At 45.6% G+C, this 19,427-nt stretch overlaps 2 protein-coding genes across 4 annotated transcripts; one reads left to right on the top strand and one right to left on the bottom strand.

Annotated features, from left to right (window-relative positions):
- Window positions 1–3,302: 3,302 nt before the first annotated feature.
- On the bottom strand, window positions 3,303–16,334 carry bag5 (BCL2 associated athanogene 5). 3 transcript variants are annotated; one of them, XM_062396896.1, is made up of 3 exons: window positions 16,286–16,334; window positions 8,767–9,660; window positions 3,303–8,418 (listed from the first exon to the last, which is right to left on the bottom strand). In XM_062396896.1, the coding sequence occupies exons 2-3, from the start codon at window positions 9,624–9,626 to the stop codon at window positions 7,878–7,880; spliced, it is 1,401 nt and encodes a 466-aa protein (XP_062252880.1). In that variant the 5' UTR covers window positions 9,627–9,660; window positions 16,286–16,334; the 3' UTR covers window positions 3,303–7,877. The 3 variants fall into 3 exon arrangements, with proteins under 3 accessions (XP_062252880.1, XP_062252879.1, XP_062252878.1); XM_062396895.1 differs by lacking the exon at window positions 16,286–16,334 and adding an exon at window positions 14,560–15,197; XM_062396894.1 differs by lacking the exon at window positions 16,286–16,334 and adding an exon at window positions 14,081–14,516.
- LOC133961648 (cytochrome c oxidase assembly factor 8) lies at window positions 15,283–19,239 on the top strand. Its single transcript, XM_062396897.1, has 5 exons — window positions 15,283–15,571; window positions 16,861–17,058; window positions 17,770–17,833; window positions 17,954–18,044; window positions 19,017–19,239. The coding sequence occupies exons 1-5, from the start codon at window positions 15,431–15,433 to the stop codon at window positions 19,135–19,137; spliced, it is 615 nt and encodes a 204-aa protein (XP_062252881.1). The 5' UTR covers window positions 15,283–15,430; the 3' UTR covers window positions 19,138–19,239.
- The last annotated feature ends 188 nt before the right edge of the window (window positions 19,240–19,427 follow it).

Genomic DNA, 19,427 nt, shown 5'->3' with positions numbered 1-19,427 from the left:
ACAGCTGACAGCGCCGGGGACCCTGCTGCATACCACATGACATAACCAGCGTCCACAACACTGTCCTCCCTTCATCCCTGGACCCCCCCCCCCCCCCCCCCGTCCCTGTTCAGAGTGATTCTGCTCTGGGACAAGCCGACATGCACTCTGTTTATTAATAGGGATTCATCGTTGGTCCTCGGGCTGTGCAGCACCTCCTGAACATCTTGCTCTTCTCACTGTGCTTCTCCTGCATAGTGTGTGAGTGTGTGAGTGTGTGTGTGTGTGTGGGGGGGGGGTCCTCGTGACATAACCACACAGAGAATCCACCGTTAACTGTCCATGTTCGTCCCTCGTGATGCTCCGGGTCCAAACAGAGATGTTGTGATAAGTTGACGTGACACAGCTGGAAACAGCCACAGAGAATAAATACAGGCCTGTTGTTGATGATCCTGAAGCTTTTCTGACTCTGGCCCTTGTTTGACTCTTAATGTCGGTTTGTTCCCGTCTTTAATAAAATCATAAAAACGTTCCAGTTCTGATGTTTGGTTTCTTTTCTGTCCATCACACAAGAATCTGTAGAAGACATTTAGGCCTGAATGAAAAGATCCAACATTGACAAAGCTACTGTGGCAACAGGGAGCGAATGGTAGCTTCCATCGTTGTTTGTTGTTTGGATTAATTTGAATTAATTTAGGATAATTTACTGTAAATAATCTATAGGCCTTAAAGGTCTTTTGGATTCTTTCACTTTTACTCAACTGCATATATCAACTTATACCTAGGTCCATGCATATATATGTATATGCATATTTATACTTACAGAATATTTTGTGTTTCAGATTTTGGACAACATAAGCTGTCTGAATATGTGGCTTTGTGGTATCCTAAAAATGATAGTCTGACATATTTCATACAAAATAGTTTTAACCAATAAGTTGAGGAAATGAGGCAGCTTGATTTATGTTAAGGTCATCTTCTTGTGTATTTCGATCTTGGACAATTATGATAAACTATATTTCCCATGAGCACTTGCACGGCCCAGCACAGGTGGGTTCTGCTCCACCTCATCACAAGGTGAATCCTGACGAGTCCAATGTTTCCCTGCAGAAAGTCTGGAGGTTTCTCCTCTGCACACGTTGGATGTTTGTGTTGGGAGAGTTCCTGGTGAGTCTCTAATGAGGTCATGTTATTCATGCAAAAACAATCCTCTCACCAGTGCTTCACTGGGATCAGCCTGTTTACAGATAGAGTTCAGATCTTTAACCACTGGGTGACTTCATCGTTCTTCAGCTGTTGGTACTGGAACATTGTGTTGTCACTGGTGCTTTGTGCAGTTGTGTTGTTACATTCCTGGACACTAACTGGTGCTGCTCAGGATCCAGTGATGAAGACGGTTGTTGCAGCAGAACCTCTCTCAGAATCAGAACAGCCTGGTTTGTGTGAGTCGCAGCTTCTGGTGTAAATGTGACACTGGAACCACAACTCACACCCCACATCTGACTCCACACAGCTTCCTGTGAGAACCCTGTGAGGGTTGTACAGCTGCTGGTTGCAGACGGTGACCTTTGCATCGTGTGCAGCATCAAATCAGACAAATCAGAAAAGAATCTCGTTAACGTCCCGGCTGCTGCTCGTATCGACGCTGCTGAGGTCGTGTTTTATAACCTCCGTGTTGCATCACACGGCCTCACACATCTATAACACGCCACTGCCATCTGCCCTGGGGGGTGGGGGGGGGTTGGGCGCTAAGCAGCCCACTGCAGACTGAGGATGTGGTGCCCCCTGGTGGCTACACAACACAGATTTCCCCCTGAAACATGTCAGGTCCTCCTGACTCTGGAGGATCTGGAGCAGAACAGGAATCTGGAGGTGTGTCCTTCCTTCTTCTAAACGCTTCCTTCCTGAATGACTCATTGAAAATCTCCCAGCTCCTCAGATTAGATTCATATTTCAAAAAGGTTTTGTTTTCATCTCAGTTTCATGTCTTATTTTAGACATTTCTGATTATGTCTGATTGATCTGGTGAGAGACAGGAAACAAGGACGGAGCTAGATGCCCTGGCTGGGAATCAAACCATCGACCATGTGCTTTAACCGTTTGTCCACTGGACACACTTTGTTTATTGATCCTTTGGATTTAAGCGGTGATGTTGTTATGAAACTAAAAAACTATAAATTTGAATTTAACGCAGATAAATATGCATTATTCTGAGTGTTTGGCCTTTAAGATAAATACAATAAAACATGTGGATTAAGGATCTTTATGTTTGTGTCCGTTAACAAGTCCATTAGTTCCAGCACTTAAGTATTTAAGTATTATTAAGAAGATTAAACCCTCTTACCCCTCAAGTCGTCCGAATCCAATCTGGCATCTGTCAGACAGAAAACTGTGTTCGGCCTGTTTCTGTTTCACTGAGTGAGAAACATCTGAACACTCAGAGCTGAGCCGCTCTGCTCCCTGTGTCCTCGGGCTGAGGACGGACGTGAGCGTCCTCTGAGAGAGACTCCATCTCGGTCGCTTGCAGTGTGAAAGGTCATGTGATCCCACGCATGGAGCGTCCCGGTGGAGGCGGCCTGGTGGTCACCGGCTGGGAGACGTGAGCGGCTCAGTGTTCTCATGTTGAACCTCTGAGTCCCGGCGGCTGCTGGAGGAACTCTGGATGTTTCACATATCTGGACTCTGGAGGCAGAGTCGTGGGATGAGCTTTATCGGAAAATATATATATATATATATTTATATATATATATGAAAAACTGTAGAATGACTTTCTGATTTAAGCATTAAGGTGATAATCTGAAACAAGGTGTGTGACCATCAGTACATGTTATTAATATCTATATTTTCTAATTCACATTTTTACAAATAATTGAGTAGGAAGTTAACCTTTGTTTTTAATTGTTCCATAAAAGTTATCAATAAGGAGAGGGCTATTGATCCATTGATCAAATCAGAGGGAAGTCTGTATTATTCTCGTACATTACATCTGCATAATACACACCTAGCAGCGAGTGTGACAGGGGGGGGGGGGGGGGGGGTCTTAAAGAGACAGGAGCTAAAACCAAGTGTTTGAGACAGAGGCTGAAAAGAGGAGCAGCAGCGATGGACAGTCTGAGGACAGTGATGAACATTAGAGCATGAAAAGATATAACTTTAATAACACTATTTAAAACACTATATTCTGTGGAGGGGGAGTTTGTGTTGTGCTACTGAAGGTTTTCTTAAAAAGTCCTGAGTACTTATTTCTTCACCTTTTATAGAAACGTGTTGATTCCTCTGCACACGTTCCAGACTCAGTAATAAAAAAGAAACACCAGCCCAGATGAAGACGAGTCGTCTTTATTTTGCAGTGAGAATACAAATTTAAAACACAACCATCCATGGAGCATTCACACAATATTTGTTCAGCCTCGGAGTGTCGTTATGTTTTTGTACAAGCGTGTCTCGGAGGAGAAGCAGCAGAATCTTTCACAATCAATGCAGGTAAAGGCCTTTTAAGAAAACCTATTTCTGGGAAGAGGAAGAAGAGGAAAACCTTTCCTGTCTCGGAGCAAACTCGTCATCCTCAGAGAGAAAGGCAGCGCATGATAACCAACAGGGAGTCGGGAACAAAGAAGTGCTCTTAAATAAAATGAAATAACCGTTTTCTCCATAAGGAAGAACTTTTGTTCCTCTAGTAACTTTCTACAATTCTCAATGTTTATCTTGGTCCGTTATTATTCCAGGTTTTCAGATTCCGCACTTTGTCCCTTGAGATGTTACGATTAAGTTTGGTTTAAGGAAATACAGACAAACACATTCCTCAGTGACTACATTCAACACAGGGCAGGAAAATCTAATATTGAAAGCCTCTGAATCTGGAGGTGACTCAGCGCACGGACCTGTTGTTTGGTTTTAAAAGCATCGTCCGGTAAAAGGCTGATAGAAGTAACACAACTGGATCTGAATCTTTTAAACCTGCTCACTAATGGACTCCAGTGCCACCGAGAGGCCGGACGACCCCGAGATGCTTTTAGCGTCCGGCCGAGTGTTGAGGGAAATGACAGCGAGTAAAGACGCCACAATATTTGAGCTGATAACAGGTCTGAATAAATATATGGTTTTTCTTTTTGATGCGGCTTCTTCAGAATCATTTTTGTCATGATACTGAAATTAGGGAGGAACATGATATTTGATGAGCCCATTGTTTGTCTGAATCCACATTTGGTAGATTTAATATTGACATCAGGAGAAAACGGTTTTAGATCAAATCAAAATGTCTTAAAAGACCAAACATCTGTTTCATAAAGTCTGATTTGTTGTTCCTGCGTCACAGAGCTGCTCTGTTAAAACTATAAAACTCTTAAAAACACATCGATGAACTGCAGCTCCTTCATCACATTGAATTTGAGAAAATAGTTCCCAACAAATTGACTATTTCCTCCTGATTGTATTAAACATGTTCAGTTGTTTTAGGGGAAAACTCAATGATTATTAATTATTATATTTGGTGTTTTTGTGACGTTAAACCTACAAACGTTCAGGTGAGAAGTCACCCAGTATTGAAACATGGACTAATACAACTTTGGTTTTGGTATTTTCATGTGATTATCAACTTGTTTGGATAATGGAAGAGTTGAAATGCTTTTTCTGTAAATGCATCATTTTGTTGACCAAAAGAAAAGTTTGTTAAACAATTCATTATTTTCAATTCTCTACTTTTAGCTTCTCAGAAATACTTTTCAGATTTTGAGTATCTGATGCTTGACAAGTGAACAACGATCCATATAAAACATTTGACTGATTATTATTTAAGGGTTTAAATGAAAAACAAGATGTTTCAAGGCTTAATATTTCTGACCATATGATTTATTGAATTATTGAGAAATTAACTCACAGATTAAGTAATAATAGCTTTTTGCAGCTGTAGAGTTTACAACATGTATTGATTACAATCCCAATGAATTCAGAAGTGAAACAGGTTTGTGTAGCTTGGATCTAGAGTCTCTAAACAAACACTGTGAGTTAGTTGCTCCGTCTTTCTGACACAAACATCTCGACTTCATCACGTAGAGAACCGAGCTTCACTGACGTGCTCCCTCTGGAGTTTGTCCTCATGAACCACAGATAATAAATGTGTGTTTTCCAGAACGTTCACCAACACTGATTTAAAACCAACAACCGAGGCTTCGAGAGGACGAGACGGAACAAGAGCGTTTCTCTCTCTCCACTGTAAAACTCTTCTGAAGAATGATGCTGGAGAAGGAAGCAGAGTTCAGAGGGAACTGTCAGTACTAAATGTACATATTGATTTGATATATATATGTTTTTACTGCATACAAAAAGGAGCATGTGAACTTAAGGTGTGTTCGGGTTGGTTTGGTTTGAGAGAGCATAAGGTTCGCTGTGAGATGGCATCTGTTGCAACAGCAGCCGGGCGACCAACATGGGTTCATCTAGTTTCCCCCGTCTGAGTCAGTGACCAGGAGGCGGAGCTGCGGCCAGGAGGCGGAGCTGCGACCAGGAGGCGGAGCTGCAGGCTTTGTGCCATAGAACGTTTCCAAACGCAGCTTTAATGGAGGTTCTGTGGGAGTTCACTGAACCAGCGGTGAAGTACAGGGGCTTTTAGGCGACAGGGCAACAAGGAGCTAAATGATTTGTGTCTTAAATCACATCTGAGCAACTTGTTTCATAGAAACTATGAAGACATTTGACTTGTTGGTGATCGTCCACACTGCGAGCTGCACACACCCCCACAGAACCAGGAGGACACTCGGCTGATGAACGGTCTCCTCGGCTGAGAGATGTTGGCGTCAGTTGAGCTTCTCTGTCGTTTGCTGGCTGACCTGGGATCAGATGAGATCCACAGGTTTCCTCTGCTGACGTGGCAAAGTGAGGCCGGAGCCAAAAAGATCTTCTGCTCAAAGTCAATGAAGCTGCTTTTGTGGACGTTTCTGTTAAATCTCGGGGTCTTCATCAGTAGATGAAGTCTTAGGAAAGTAGATGTTTGAATTTCATCTATTGGGGGGGGGGGGGTCACTATTATTGCTTAGAATTGAGACCAGGACTTTCTAGTTATCTGGTTTCTTCCGGATTAGTTTGTTTTTTGTAAATTTGCCCTGAAGATGAACTTCTTTATCTCATTTGATCTGTTTACTGCTGGTTTCCTGTTACTCACGAGGGGCAACTCCCAGTTGTCACTGGTGGAGGGAGGAGGCAGAGGTAAGTCAGCGTTCTGGGGAAGTTCTACATTCAGCTGATGAGCCGTTTCAGTTGTGGTCGTCTGATTGTTCTCAGGGAGGCTGTTTGCAGTGTGTCAGCACAAAGTGACTCGTGTTGCTTCCTGCTACGAGACGCGTCCTCAGTCGACAACAACAACAACAACAACAATACCACCACCGATATCTGGGGAGTAAATACTGATTTGCAAAAAGACTAAATTTCGGACAAGTAGTGCAAATGTCTGGTGGCGGTAACGGCCAAGGTGCCCTCCTCCACACAGCTGCCTGGTCTTTGTTCAGTCGCTGCACCACAAAGCTGCTGTTACACAAACCCAGTTCCAAGAGAAGGGTGAAAATAAAGGCACAGAGATTTGGACTCCTCTCCCAGTCCCCCCCCCCCGATCCCTCTGCACCAGCAGCTCCATCCAGTTTCTAGAAGACTCAGTCGACTGCGATCACCGTCACTCGTCTCTCCCACACAGGACACTGCGAGCTTCAGCCTTGATGTGTCAATCCAGTGGACATCACAGCCTCCTCTTCCTCACAGCCTCCTCTTCCTCTTCCTCTCCACAGGGACGCTCCCCGTCCTCAGTCGGCCGACAGCAGTGGGTAGAAACAAAAAAGAACCTGAAGCAGCAGCAGCACATTTTCCCCTCCTCTCCCGTCTCTCTGATCCATTTATAGAACAACGCGATCGCACAAAGTCACAACAAACATTAGAGAACACACTACAGACTAACGGCAACACAAGCAGCGGGTGGAACTGTATTTTTATCTTTTCAGACTTCCTGTTCAGAGCTGATGGGCGGCGGCTGCACCAGATTAAAACATGGATTTTAGTTTCCTGGAACTTTATCGCTGCTTCTGCTCCCGGTTTATTTGTCAGTTGAGCGTTTCTCCACGTCAGCCGTGGTCGGTCGGGTTTACGTCACAGTCGTGTGTGCGAGAGCCGAACCAGCGAGGAGATAAATAGGTCACACGGGAGCGGAGGATGACCTTACATCAATAATCCCACTGTTCTCTCTCTCTCTCGCTCTCTCTCTCTCTCGCTCTCGTCTCTGTTCAAACCGCCTGCACTTTTCAAACTTGACTTCTGAAATGACTCTTTTGTCCAAACTTCGCTTCAATTACTTCAAAGAACATTCGGCTGAAGATTCAACTTGTTTCCAGATTTGATTTCAACACAAACTGCAGCAAAATAAACCAGAAAATGTCAAATTTGACATTATAGAAATTTAAAATGGGCCCAGTCCCAACAGGTAACCTGTACTGGGCCGGGCCCGGTTCTCTGTAATTGGGTCACAGAGTTCATTAGCAACTGAATCAAGATCAGGTCCAGTCTGGGGGGTGCGAGCTGTGGAACAGGCGTTATGTAGTGCGTTGGCAGCAGGTTCAACAAACACACACGTCAAATACACAACGACAATGACGAAGACTCACACACACACGAGATTTTGAAGAGAAAATGTCCAATAGCACAAAAGAATGTTTGTGTTTCACAAAAGGAGTTGTGTGAAGTTTCCTTCTCAGCAGGATCAGCCACGACTTTCACAAAGAGACGAAAGAGAAGCGCTGCTGCTTTGCATTCTGGGGATTTGAGTCCATATATTTACAGCCTCTGGAATGATAAGGTCAGTTTTCTGTATTTACACATCAGCTCCTCTCATTCCTGCCCTGGGATCCACGTTCCTGACTCAGTTAATACTCCCACTCGTCTGTCTTCATGTCCAGGTAGTTGAGAATGTTCTGGGCAAACTTCACCGCCTGCTTCCGCGCCACCTTGGCCGTCTCGTCGCCCTGCGGGTCCACGGCGTCCAGGGACAGCAGCTGCTTGGTCAGGTTCTCCTCCAGGATCATGTAGTTCTTGTCGACCCTCTTGCCGTCGAAGCCCAGCACCTGGGCCTGGAGGTCCGAGAGGTTGCCCAGGACCTGCCACACGGCCCGGTGGGACGGGTGCTCGGTGTGGCCCGGCTGGCGGCAGACCAGGGCCTCGCGGAGGTCAAGGAAGGTGACGATAGCTTGGACCTCGACCACAGCGCGGCGCCGGGCCTCTCGGATACAAGGGTTCTTGGCCGTGTCCACCTGGTCCAGGTGCGTGAGGAGGCTCTGCAGCTCGGCCTTGGGTCTGAAGCTGAGATCGCCCATCGCACAGTGTCGCAGGATCCCCTCTCGCAGGTGGGACACGTGAGCTCGCACGTTCTCGATCTCACGGATGGAGTTGTTGTGACCCAGCTCGTATCTGAATGAGAACAACAGGGAAGATATAAGACTTCAGAAGACTCAAGTTTAGAGAACTAACTGCTCGCGTCTCTTTTGAAAACTGAAGCTGAGGCCAGATCATTTATTTGCCAGACAATATTAACTAACTAGTCACATTTGAAACCATGAACCTAAGGACAGTGATATTGGCATTAATGTTTGTTAATGATATGAAAAGAAGATGATTTATATCAAACTGCTTGTGTTGACAAATTAAGTTAATTAATTTTTTGTTATAACATCAAATGGATCATTAATCTGCATATGGAACAATAATGAAACGATCTTAAACAGTTGAAGTCTTGTGGACTTGATTCTTTCTTCCTACCTGCGCGTGTCGTCTCCTTCCCCCTCCAGGTCCAGATGTTTCAGCAGACCATTTATCTCCTCCACCACCTGCTTCCGGTAGTTTCTGATCGCTGCGTTCCCGGACACGTCCAGAGCGTCCAGCTCCACCTGCATCTCCGTCAGGATGCGTGACAGATGGGCGCAGCTGTCCCTCCCACTCAGGCCCATCAGCAGGGCCACCAGCTGGCTGCGGGCCACGCTCACCTTCACCATCACCTGGTTGATGCGGTTCACGGCCTCGTGGGTTTCCCCCGACAGCGGCAGCGAGAGCGTCTGCTGCTGCGTGCGCCCCTCCACCACGTCCTGCACGGCACACAGACGCGTCAGCGCCCGGTACCGGGCTTTGCGGAGCGGCACTCTCCCCTCGGTCTTGACCTGGGTGAGCCTCAGCACCAGCTGCTGCAGGGCCTCCACCAGCTCGTCGTTTATCTCAGCCACCCCCCCGACGCGCTGAGGGGCCACCACGCGGTCGTCCACCAGCTGCCGCGCCTCGTTGCTCAGCTCCTCGATGGCTACACGGGACGGGTGCGTGGCGTTCTCCTCCAGGTACCTCAGGAGGCCCTCCACCTCCTGCGCCGCTCTCTTCCGGGCCCCCTGCAGCTCCGGTTTGCCCTCGGTGTCCACCTGGTCCACGTCCAGCAGCAGCCGGGTCAGCTCCCGCTCCAGACGCTTGTAGTCTCTGTCGTTCTGCAGGCCGCTGAAGGTGCAGACCTGAGGCCCCAGAGACGCCACCTGCTTCTGGACCTCGTACAGACGCATCATGGCAGGGTGCTGCGCATTGTACGACTGCTGCTGCTGCTCCATCGGATGCTGATGCTGCGGAGGGCCACCATGGTCCATTCTCTTCCCGCCATCAAAGGGCTTCCCAAACAAGCTGGAAAACAGGCAACACGGCAGGAGGTTAGGACAAAGAGCAACAAATCAGAAACTGAGTAGAGCTCACTTCTTTGTCCACAGACCTCGACTGGCTGGATCACATGAAACGTTTCTCTTCATCCAGCAGATGAAGAGAACCTCCAACTAATGTCTGGATCCCTGCCCGAGCAGATCAGAGACATCAGCAGCTCCAGCCAAACGTTTAGAGTCTCCACCGAGTCCAGAGGAATTCACAACAGAGGGTCTGGACCAAAACACCTTGATTTCTCACACGCTACTTAAAGCAACACTATGTAACTTTGACTGAGCAACAGCGCCCCCTGCAGCTACAGGTGGGGATTAACTCTGTTGGGCTAGTTGTTGTATCAGTTGGAAACGAGTCCTAAGGTCCCGACAGACAGTTGATAAATTCTTTCTTATCTTATGTTCACAACACAAGATAAGAAAGCTTTGTAACAGAGCAGCAAGAGTTTCATGATATGACAATCCAAGGTGAGAGGATGAAGTCATGAGAGGTGCATATGAATTTTTTGTAAATGATCTTTTGTGCAACATTTAGTCTGATATCTTTAGTTATGTTAATAACACATAACATTTGGACATCACCACTGTGGTGAATGAAGATTCAGATTCATGTAAAAAAACCACCAGCAGAGAATAAAGTGTTGAATCTCAACAGTCTCTCCAGCCTCGGGGCCAAAGAGTCATTAAACATGAAAATAATCCATCTTCAGTGTGAGCAGTCCTGATGCTCCACTGCTGTGCCGGGCTCCAGAAATATTACCACATGTGCCGAGGAAAGAAAAACGGTTTCATCCGACTGGAAACTGATCCTGACACGCCGGCTTTGTTGCTCCTAATTCCTCGAAGCTTTTTAGTCAAACTGGGATTAGAGTCTGAACGGTACTGGATTCTTTAACATCACAGCAGCCAATATTCATCGTTCTACACAAACCACATGATGATAAAGAGACCGTGTTCAGAAGGTGCTGCTGGATGAATTTTTACAGACCTGTGATCAAGGCATGTTATGAGCACCGGATGATTTACGGTTTAAAATGACCTGTCAGTTGCACTATCGGCACTGGGATTCAGTTATCAGCTGGTACCAGTGGCAGAGGAACACCGTACGCAGCCACACCTAACTGCTATCAATTCAACCATGAACATAATGTTCAGCTTTTTATGACATTGTTGTAAAGGTGAGAATTTAAAGCTGTTATGTGACAACCTTAATACACAACTTATTGTAATTTGCTGTTTAACCATTTTCCATTATGATTTACACTTCAGAGCGACCGGACACGCCCCCAGCTTCCAGAAGTTCCTCTGATTGGTCGAACCACAGTGTATTGTGCAGGGAGGTTCCCGCTTGTAAGAAATCCAGTTACAGAAGTCAGATCAGAAACCTGTCCGACCCATGAACCACTTAGGGAGACGTTATCTATTAAAATGCAATATTTAGAATAAACGTTGGTGAGATATTTATTACTAATTTGTCCCATGATTGAAGGGTCACTGCGTGGAAACACAAAAGCTGATGAGTTGGGACAGAAGCTGCTGAGCTGAGCGTGCTGTCGGAATGTGAGCTCCAGTACCAGGTCACTGAAAACCACTGAACCGACACTAAAGCCACGAACAATGATTGCTCACAGACAAACAACAACGCAAGGAGGCAGCCAATATTCTCGTTTAAAGATTTCTAAACGTGTCCTCGCCCACGACACCACGTTTGGTTTTCCCTTCTTTGCAAAGATTCAAGTCTTAAACCTCCACCCACCCACAATTCCAACCCTGCGATCTCTAGAACCAAGACTGTGTTTAGTGTCAATATGCAGAATACAGTGACGACAACATCCCACAAACACACTGCGGTTAAACGCTGCCAGAGCTTCTCCTGAATCTAAAGTCTCCCTTTGACCTTCGCCTCTTTTTGTGGAGTCTGCTCTTATTTCCTATTAACTTCAGATCAACTGAAAAACAATTCACCTAAAGACAAGTGAGGAACAAATGAGATTTTCTCCTGAGGATCATCCAAGACCATGAATGAGGTTAACCTACATTTGCCAACACCCACATGACAACCATTCAGAGCAGGGCTGTGTGTTGCCATCGGGCTCGCTGGTGATAGCTCTCTAATCCCAGTAAGAAAAGATGTTGCCTGCCGATCTGGTTTTTTGAAACACAGAGGAGAAAAAAATCAATGCGTCTGACCAACACCCAAAAATATGAAACAGTCGGTTGCATCTCCGCCTGAAGATTCACAGCCGAGTGAAGTGTGTCACAGGTTCCTCGAGCCGAGAGATGACAACTCCCAGTTCCACACGACTCACCCGCAGCAGAGTCTCACCTCTTAGTCAGAATAACAACAGGGATACGGTTGAATTATTACTTTTCTTTAAAATCAGCTTCTCTAGCTCACAGCTTGGACATTTGAAAGTGTCATTTTGGGCTCTGGAAACATTTCATTTACGAAATAATTTACAGATTAATTGTGAAAAACAATCAGCTGATCCCTCCATAGAAGTGTTCATGTGACGTATTAGTACTAAGACCACTGGGCCTCTGCTGCTGTACACGCCATTGTGAACAAGCACCCCCCCCCACACACACATATCTGGTATTTTCATGTGGTTTTGGTGATCCCATCACCGCTGACACGCGCCCTCAACCAATCAGGAGTCAGTCTCGGCTGATAATGAAGTTTAACCCTGTTTTTTATATCATTAAAATAATAAGTTAAAACAACACATACCGGAAAATGGATTCTTGAACCCTAAAACTCTCTAATGTGACAGAAACCGTCTTTGAGAACAATTTTAACTTTTTAGTTTGGTCCATGTCTCATCTGCTCACATGGAGGAGGCAGGGTTTATGACCTACACTGCACCCAGCCACCAGAGGGCGCTCTCAGAGATTTGGCTTCACATTAGAGCAGCTGTCATGTCGACCATTGTTATAAACAGTTCTGTTGTATTACAGAGGAGGGTTGTGTCAGTGGGACAGGAATCTGTAGTCGACTGCATCGGTTTGTAGTTGTATTCTTTAACTTTTGTGTATTCATGTGATCGTTTTGTGTCTTTTAGGGACAATCTGCAAACGGACTAAATCGGATGTTGCTTTAAAAACGTCACCCGTGCCTCCATATTTGTGTCTTGCTTGAGAGGTCGAGAGTCGTACAGTGACCTTTACTTTTGACCTTTAACCACAAACATCTTATACAGTCCGTGTGAACAATGAAGCCAAATTAGAAGACATCGCTTCAGGGTGTTGACAGGACGTCCACAGACGAAGGGACAGACAGACAGACAGACAGACAGACAGACAGACAGACAGACAGACAGACAGACAGACAACCCAAAAACAGTCACCTCAGGCCACGACTGTCACCAGCACAGAGGCATAAAAATAAGCAACCTCAAACACTGGACCGGCTTGTTGACAGATACTTGATATGAAGAGACCGATCAGGATCAATAAATCGACTTAAATAAGGATCAACCCTCAAACAACTGACAACAGATCTGAAGAACGGAGCTCTGGGTGGATCCAGGGTCAGATTTCTAAAATCTGATTGGCCCCTGAGGTGCTCACGTCCTGTCACCTACTAACAATCATAATCATACATATAGCAATATGGGAAGAAGTCACATAAGCTATATTATGAAGAACACAATGTGCTTGATCTGTGGGTCATATAATTGGCCCCTCTTCATGGCCCCTGACGTGGAGGAATCCTGTGTTACTGAGGTTATTCCTTCCAGAGGCCCGGTGACACCACAGTGAACTTCTCTTTCCACACAGAAGCTGCACAGCAACACAGGACGTGAAGCACGTCTCGGAGGGAGAGGGTGCACGAAGGCCGAGGCCCCTGGAGCTCGGTGGGGTTGATGCATATAAATTCTGCAGCTCACGATATGATGATTAGTTTTCCACAGCAGCATTAACACTCCTCACTACAGACAGGATCATGTATCAGCATCTCCTGGAGCTCCTTTATGTAACACGGAGCGGGGCTGGGCACCTCCAGCACAGTGGATGAACGCATGCTGGGCCACAGCTCCCAAATCTGAGCATTTATTAGGATAATCCCAGTAAAACCTCTCCCAGCCTGGCAGAGACTGGGGCCAGGAGCCAGTCAAGTGGAGCTGAGCACCCGGCAGAGGAGGCTGGAAGGAGCAGGAGACACCCCCGGATCAGACCTCCTCTCCCCGGGGTGATCAGACTCCTTCCCCCGGGCTCCAGGCTGCATGCACCGGCCCCGCTTTGCGCATTATGTCGGCCCGGGGCATCGGGCCGGTGGGGGAGAGGAACCCTCCAGCTCTGCAGCATCCCCTCAGCCAACACCTCCCCGATCTCACGCAGCATCTCCGGCCGCTGCCGCCCCCCCACACACGCCCCTGCAGCCCGGTGCTCACCTTTTCAAAACTCCGAATACATTCGCGCACATTGTGGCGGAGGTCTGTTCCCATGGGCCGGCGGCGGCAGGGCGGCTGCTCGGGGACGAAGGTCCGAGTCTCCGGTGGTGACGGGGCTCCGGTCAGCTTCAGCACCCACCGCCCGACTGGCTGCCCGCCCGCCTGGATGACTGACTGCGACGGGGCTGGTGCTGGGGTCGCCCCTCCCACCGCCGCTTCCTCCGCTTCCACACAACTTACTGAATAAACACACACTTCACCGAGTCCCGCACACGGTCTAAACCCACAAATCAGACCCGGGGACGCGGGGACGTGTCCGGCTCTTCCTCCGCTGGCCGCTCCGCGTCGAGGCTATTGTGTGTAGTGAAGCTAGCCGGCCGGGGATCACCTGACTCGGGCCCCACCTTCCCCAAATCACTCCGGCCTGGTTCCCACCGTCCACACACACATTCCAGTCACTTTAACAAACTGGGTCTTACCTGCACAACCACCGCACAGCCATCGGACCCGCAGCCGGACAGTGCGCAGCTCCTCCGGGGGGAGATCAACATTAGCTCACCTAGCCACCTTCCAGAGGAGTTACTTTACTCACGGGCTGAACTAACACGGAGTTCGTCTGAGCCCAGCAACTCTACACTAAAGCGGTTTCAGGACGTTTGTTCGACTCCGCTACCACGAAACAGTGAATATGTATTAATTGAACTTGACAACTCGAACAACAGTGAATATAAAAACAGAATTAACCGTGTTTGGTCGCGGCTGTTGCGTCTTAAGTGGATCCAACGGTAGGTTTTGGTTGTCCAACATTGGGTGCGCTTCATTTTCTCATGCTGCCGCACCGTTTGTCACGTAGCTAGAATTCAAGTACTCGTAGCTACTCGAGTGTTGTGTATTTCTGATACTATTACTAGGTCATATTCAATATTTAAATGCATATTTTTATATTTATAAACTGCCCTGTCTTGTGGTATTATAGATACATAATAAGTGATGTACTATTATATATATTCAAAATGTTAGAGGAAAATATTTAAATGCATTACATGTAAACACTGGCTTGTCTTGTAGTAATAAAGAAATATGATATCATATGGAATACATATACATGTTAAAACATTGTAATAAACTATATAATAAACATAGTAAGGATAAATATAATGCGATATGTTGTTTTAAAAAGACCCCGCCCGAGCTGTTATATCCGGAGCGTATTGGTGAGGTTACCGAGCGCACCTCTGTTTCCTGCCGGATCCACGTGACCGCTCGTCGGGTCGTGCACAGAAGGACGTGCACTGTGTGATCCGAGGACCAACAACAACCTCTTATAAATCATATTAATATCATAGTTCCATGTTGTTATCATCTAACATGTGTTCAGTGAGCGCGAGGCGGAGTTTAACCTGGAGGAGCTTCCGGTCTGCGGCTCTCTCAACTGGGACCAGTCGATCCTGCAGCTCCCAGCACAAAACACAGCAGGGAACAGCTCCTAAGGTTGGTTTGATGGTTATTAATAATGTGTTGATGCATTTATCAAGTCGTAGATCACACAGCTGCTGGCTCACAGGCTGTTCACATGTGTGTAATTGTGTGTGTGTGTGTGTGTGAGCTGCATGCATGTTGGTCAGGTCTGTGATGTGTTGAATGATTTCCTGCTTTACTCAAATTAACTGATTTGAAGGGTTTTAATTGAAATAATGATTCTACTCATGTGTTTGGAAACACTGGAACAAACATCTTCATGTGTTTCACTCTCTCTGGACCTTTCAAAGGTGATTATTCACTTTTAAATTTCATATGCATTTCATGTTTCGGGAATTGACCTCTTAAGAATAACAGCAAGAACGTTTGTTCTAGCTACACTCAACAGCTCATAATGACAAAGCAAATGTTGTTTAACTACGAATATATTATTTATTTACTCTATTACGAATCCAGTTGCCTCCTGATTTAAGACTCAGAGCAGTAACAAGTTCAAGCTTATAAACACTTAACAAGTAAAATGGGTGTTTTGTGTTTTTCAATCAAAACAACAAAAACAGACAGTCTCAGTTTGCGGAGCTGAAGTAATAATGGATAGATATTGATATGGAAGTGATTCACCTGCTTCATTAGTGTCAGTGAATTGATGCTGTAATTTGAGAAGCTGTGTTTTTCTCCTCACATTATTTTCCCCTGAGGTTTAAGTAAATCTGAAGATGTTCTTACCTCGGTGGTTCTGGTGTGTGGGAGCGTGTTCTCCTCCTCGCTGCTCCTCTCATCGTTCAGTCTGGCCCGACCTGATAAGCTTCTGTGGCACAGCTGCTTTCTAAAGCCACGTGACCTCCGTCTGTGCTCAAACTAAAACTGTTATCTATCTGAATGACACGTTCCTCTAACTCACACAGACGTTTACAGAGCGACTCCCTGGCTTTCAGTCATAAACCCTTTATGACCGTTATATTTAATGTATTTAAAGGGAATAAAAGAAATGATCACAATGATCAAAATATGGGGATTCTAATGTTTCAAGTCTTTCATCTTAGTTAAACTGAATATCTTTGGTTTTCGTGCTGTAGGTTGAACACAAAAAGCTACTTGAAAACATCCGGTGGAGTTTTGAGGAATTGTTTGATTATTTTCCGTTTTAGATCATCTTTAGGTTTTACACTGACAACACAAGACATCTAAAAACATCCTGTGGGAAGCTGAGAGAAGATTTATCTTCAACAAACCAGTAACTAATTATGGAAACAAACAATAGTTGCAGCACTGACGTTATTTTCCTTTTGCTCCTTATGCAGAGATCGATCTTCAGACCTCCACCCAGCTCCACGTGCGACTGGATCGGTCCACCCAACCCTCTGTCCAACCTGCGGCCCATCGTTTACCACATTGCCGAGAACGAGTCGGAGCTGCAGAGACGTCTGAGGAACCTCCGGCAGGAGACGGAGGACTGGAACCACGAGTTCTGGGCCAAGCAGAACATCGCCTTCAACAAGGTGAAGAGGCTTTCTCTATTTCTGTTAGAAAATACATCTTTAGTGTCTCCATCCCCCCCTGGTGGCTGGCTGCAGTAAAGGTCATAAACCTTGCCTCCTCCATGTTAGTGGACGGGACAGGGACCAAACTAAAAAGTCAAAATGCTTATCAAACAACATAGTTTCTGTCATTTCAGGTGGTTCTTCTCACTCTGGTGTTTTTCAAGTGTTCATGTTTCCAACTAGTTTGGTTTTTATTCGTTAGTTGATGATATAAAAAATGGGGTGAAAAGTAATGAATGTCAATAACTTTCTCATCTTCATCGTTAATAATAAAGTGTGAGGAAGGAGGTTTAATCTGTTCTTTTATGGAGTAAAGTTCCTATTTTCACCAGCAGAGAGCAGCACCACGCAACAGGACTCTAATGCACCTCATCACATCTGTTAGAATCAGAATCTGTATGAATATTTAAATTAAAAAAAGTTCCTTATATAAAGGATTAAAGTTCAAAACTCCCGAAGGAATTTGAGCGTATTTACCACCAGATATTCTAAAGACAGTTTGGAAACACCAACACACCGAGAATGTTTGTGATCCTCGGTAGAAGACATTCCTCTGCTGAACAATCCGACACATTAGGGTTGAACAGATCAGTGTTTGCTGTTGACTTTTTGTTTGTGGTAAAATCTATTGAAATGTGTTAAGATCTCATATTTTTACTCTCTCTGCAGGACAGAGATTCTTTCATCACGTCACAACTGAAGACAAAAGGCCTGACTGTGCGTGATGAGCAAGGTGAGGACACACACACACACAGACACACACACACACACACACGGTGAAGCTGTTGATTTCTAAGTGAGAGTAAAACAAATTCTCTCTCTCTCTCTCTCTCTCTTTCTCTCTCTCACCCAGGAAAACGGCGATGCCTCAACTCAGAGGAAATGGCGGTGTTCTACAAAATGTTCCTGGACAATAACAGAACACGACACATGAGTTACAACAAGTGAGTTGTGTTGCAGCCGAGTGTCTCTCGTGGTGCAGCCGGGTGAACGGGTCCGTCCCCCTCCATGGGTGCATTGAGCTTTAACTGACGTCGTCTTACACTGTAGCAACTAAGTTTCCTGCCCACACAAACACACACACACACAAAACAGGCACACACACACACACACACACACACACACACACACACACACACACACACCACCTGTTCACCTGATTTCAGTTGTGTGGATGTGTGGGTTTTTTACTTTTGTTTGCACAACTGTGTCCTTGTCGTCTCAGTTATTGTCTCAGGTTGAACTTGAATCTTCCAAAACAACAAACCTTTGTTACATTGTTCATCAGCATTCAAACCATCTGTCTGCACTGTTGTTCATGTACAAGGTTACCAGCTTCCAAACTTTTACTTTACTTTTCATGCGTTGGTTTATGAATGTGGGTGTGTAGATGAATGGTTCTTACAAAAACACATTTAGAATCGGTCCAGGAGATCGTCTCTGTCGGCAGCAGAGACACGGAGATGGTGTTAAAGGCACAAGTTGTGATTCTGGGTGTTTGCTAAGAGTTTGGCATCATTACCCATGTCCTACTCAACGAGGCGTCTCACTGTCAAGTCTCTAACACTCGGGCTAAAGCAGGAAGACGGAGGTGGACACACGAGTGAGGGAGCAGGAGAGTGGAACTGGGATTTTACTGGATGTCAATGAACCTGGGCCCTGGTTGAACAAAACCAAAATACCCCTTCAAAGTGTCAGTCAATATAAAACAAGACATTTCTCTTTTAAAGAATAAAGCATAAAGCATAAAGTGAAGCCCAAATATTGAGTTAAAAGTTACATATTACACATGAAACCTTCTGTTAAGTGGCTGATATCTGCAAATATTATCTAAAATCATTACTTTGTTTGAGAAATGATGACGGAGTTAGTTAATGTGATAATCACTTTCTTCTAATTCTCTTTTTCATTTCCAGGGAATGGTACCGACGGAACTTCACCATCACTTTGCTCATGGCCCGAGTCGCCCTGACCAACATGTGGACGACTGTTCGACACAGCAAGAAGAAAACCAGCTCTCCTGCCTCCGGATCCTAAACTGTTCTCTCCCCTGTCAAGTCTTTTACTGTGTGTTTCTGTGTTTTGCTTTTTCCTTTGTAAATTAATTACCAAGAATTAAAAAAAAACAATCAAATCTAATTGGAGATTTGTCTGTTTTCTAATCCGTCTCTTTTTTTCCTGTTATCTTTAATGTGTGGTGGATTCGGTCGGTTCCCCTTCAGCTCCAGCGATATTTCCACTGCTCACTTGGAGACAAAAATGATGAAGACGTTTTTAGCTGTTAAATTGATTTTTCTCAGTCGGAGTCTTTCTCGTAATCACTCTGG

Source organism: Platichthys flesus, chromosome 10 (assembly GCF_949316205.1).
Source record: "Platichthys flesus chromosome 10, fPlaFle2.1, whole genome shotgun sequence".
NCBI classification, from domain to species: Eukaryota; Metazoa; Chordata; class Actinopteri; order Pleuronectiformes; family Pleuronectidae; genus Platichthys; species Platichthys flesus.
This window is presented reverse-complemented; position numbering and strand designations above follow the sequence as displayed.

Excerpts from the sequence above, each read along its gene's own strand:
- bag5 (XM_062396894.1), bottom strand. The coding sequence starts at position 14,112 with ATGTGCGCGAATGTATTCGGAGTTTTGAAAAG. Across the intron at positions 9,661-14,080 it reads GTATTCGGAGTTTTGAAAAG|CTTGTTTGGGAAGCCCTTTG; the intron begins GTGAGCACCGGG and ends CCTGTTTTCCAG. Across the intron at positions 8,419-8,766 it reads GAAGGAGACGACACGCGCAG|ATACGAGCTGGGTCACAACA; the intron begins GTAGGAAGAAAG and ends GTTCTCATTCAG.
- LOC133961648 (XM_062396897.1), top strand. The coding sequence starts at position 15,431 with ATGTTGTTATCATCTAACATGTGTTCAGTGAGCGCGAGGCGGAGTTTA. Across the intron at positions 17,059-17,769 it reads AGAACATCGCCTTCAACAAG|GACAGAGATTCTTTCATCAC; the intron begins GTGAAGAGGCTT and ends CTCTCTCTGCAG. Across the intron at positions 17,834-17,953 it reads GACTGTGCGTGATGAGCAAG|GAAAACGGCGATGCCTCAAC; the intron begins GTGAGGACACAC and ends TCTCTCACCCAG.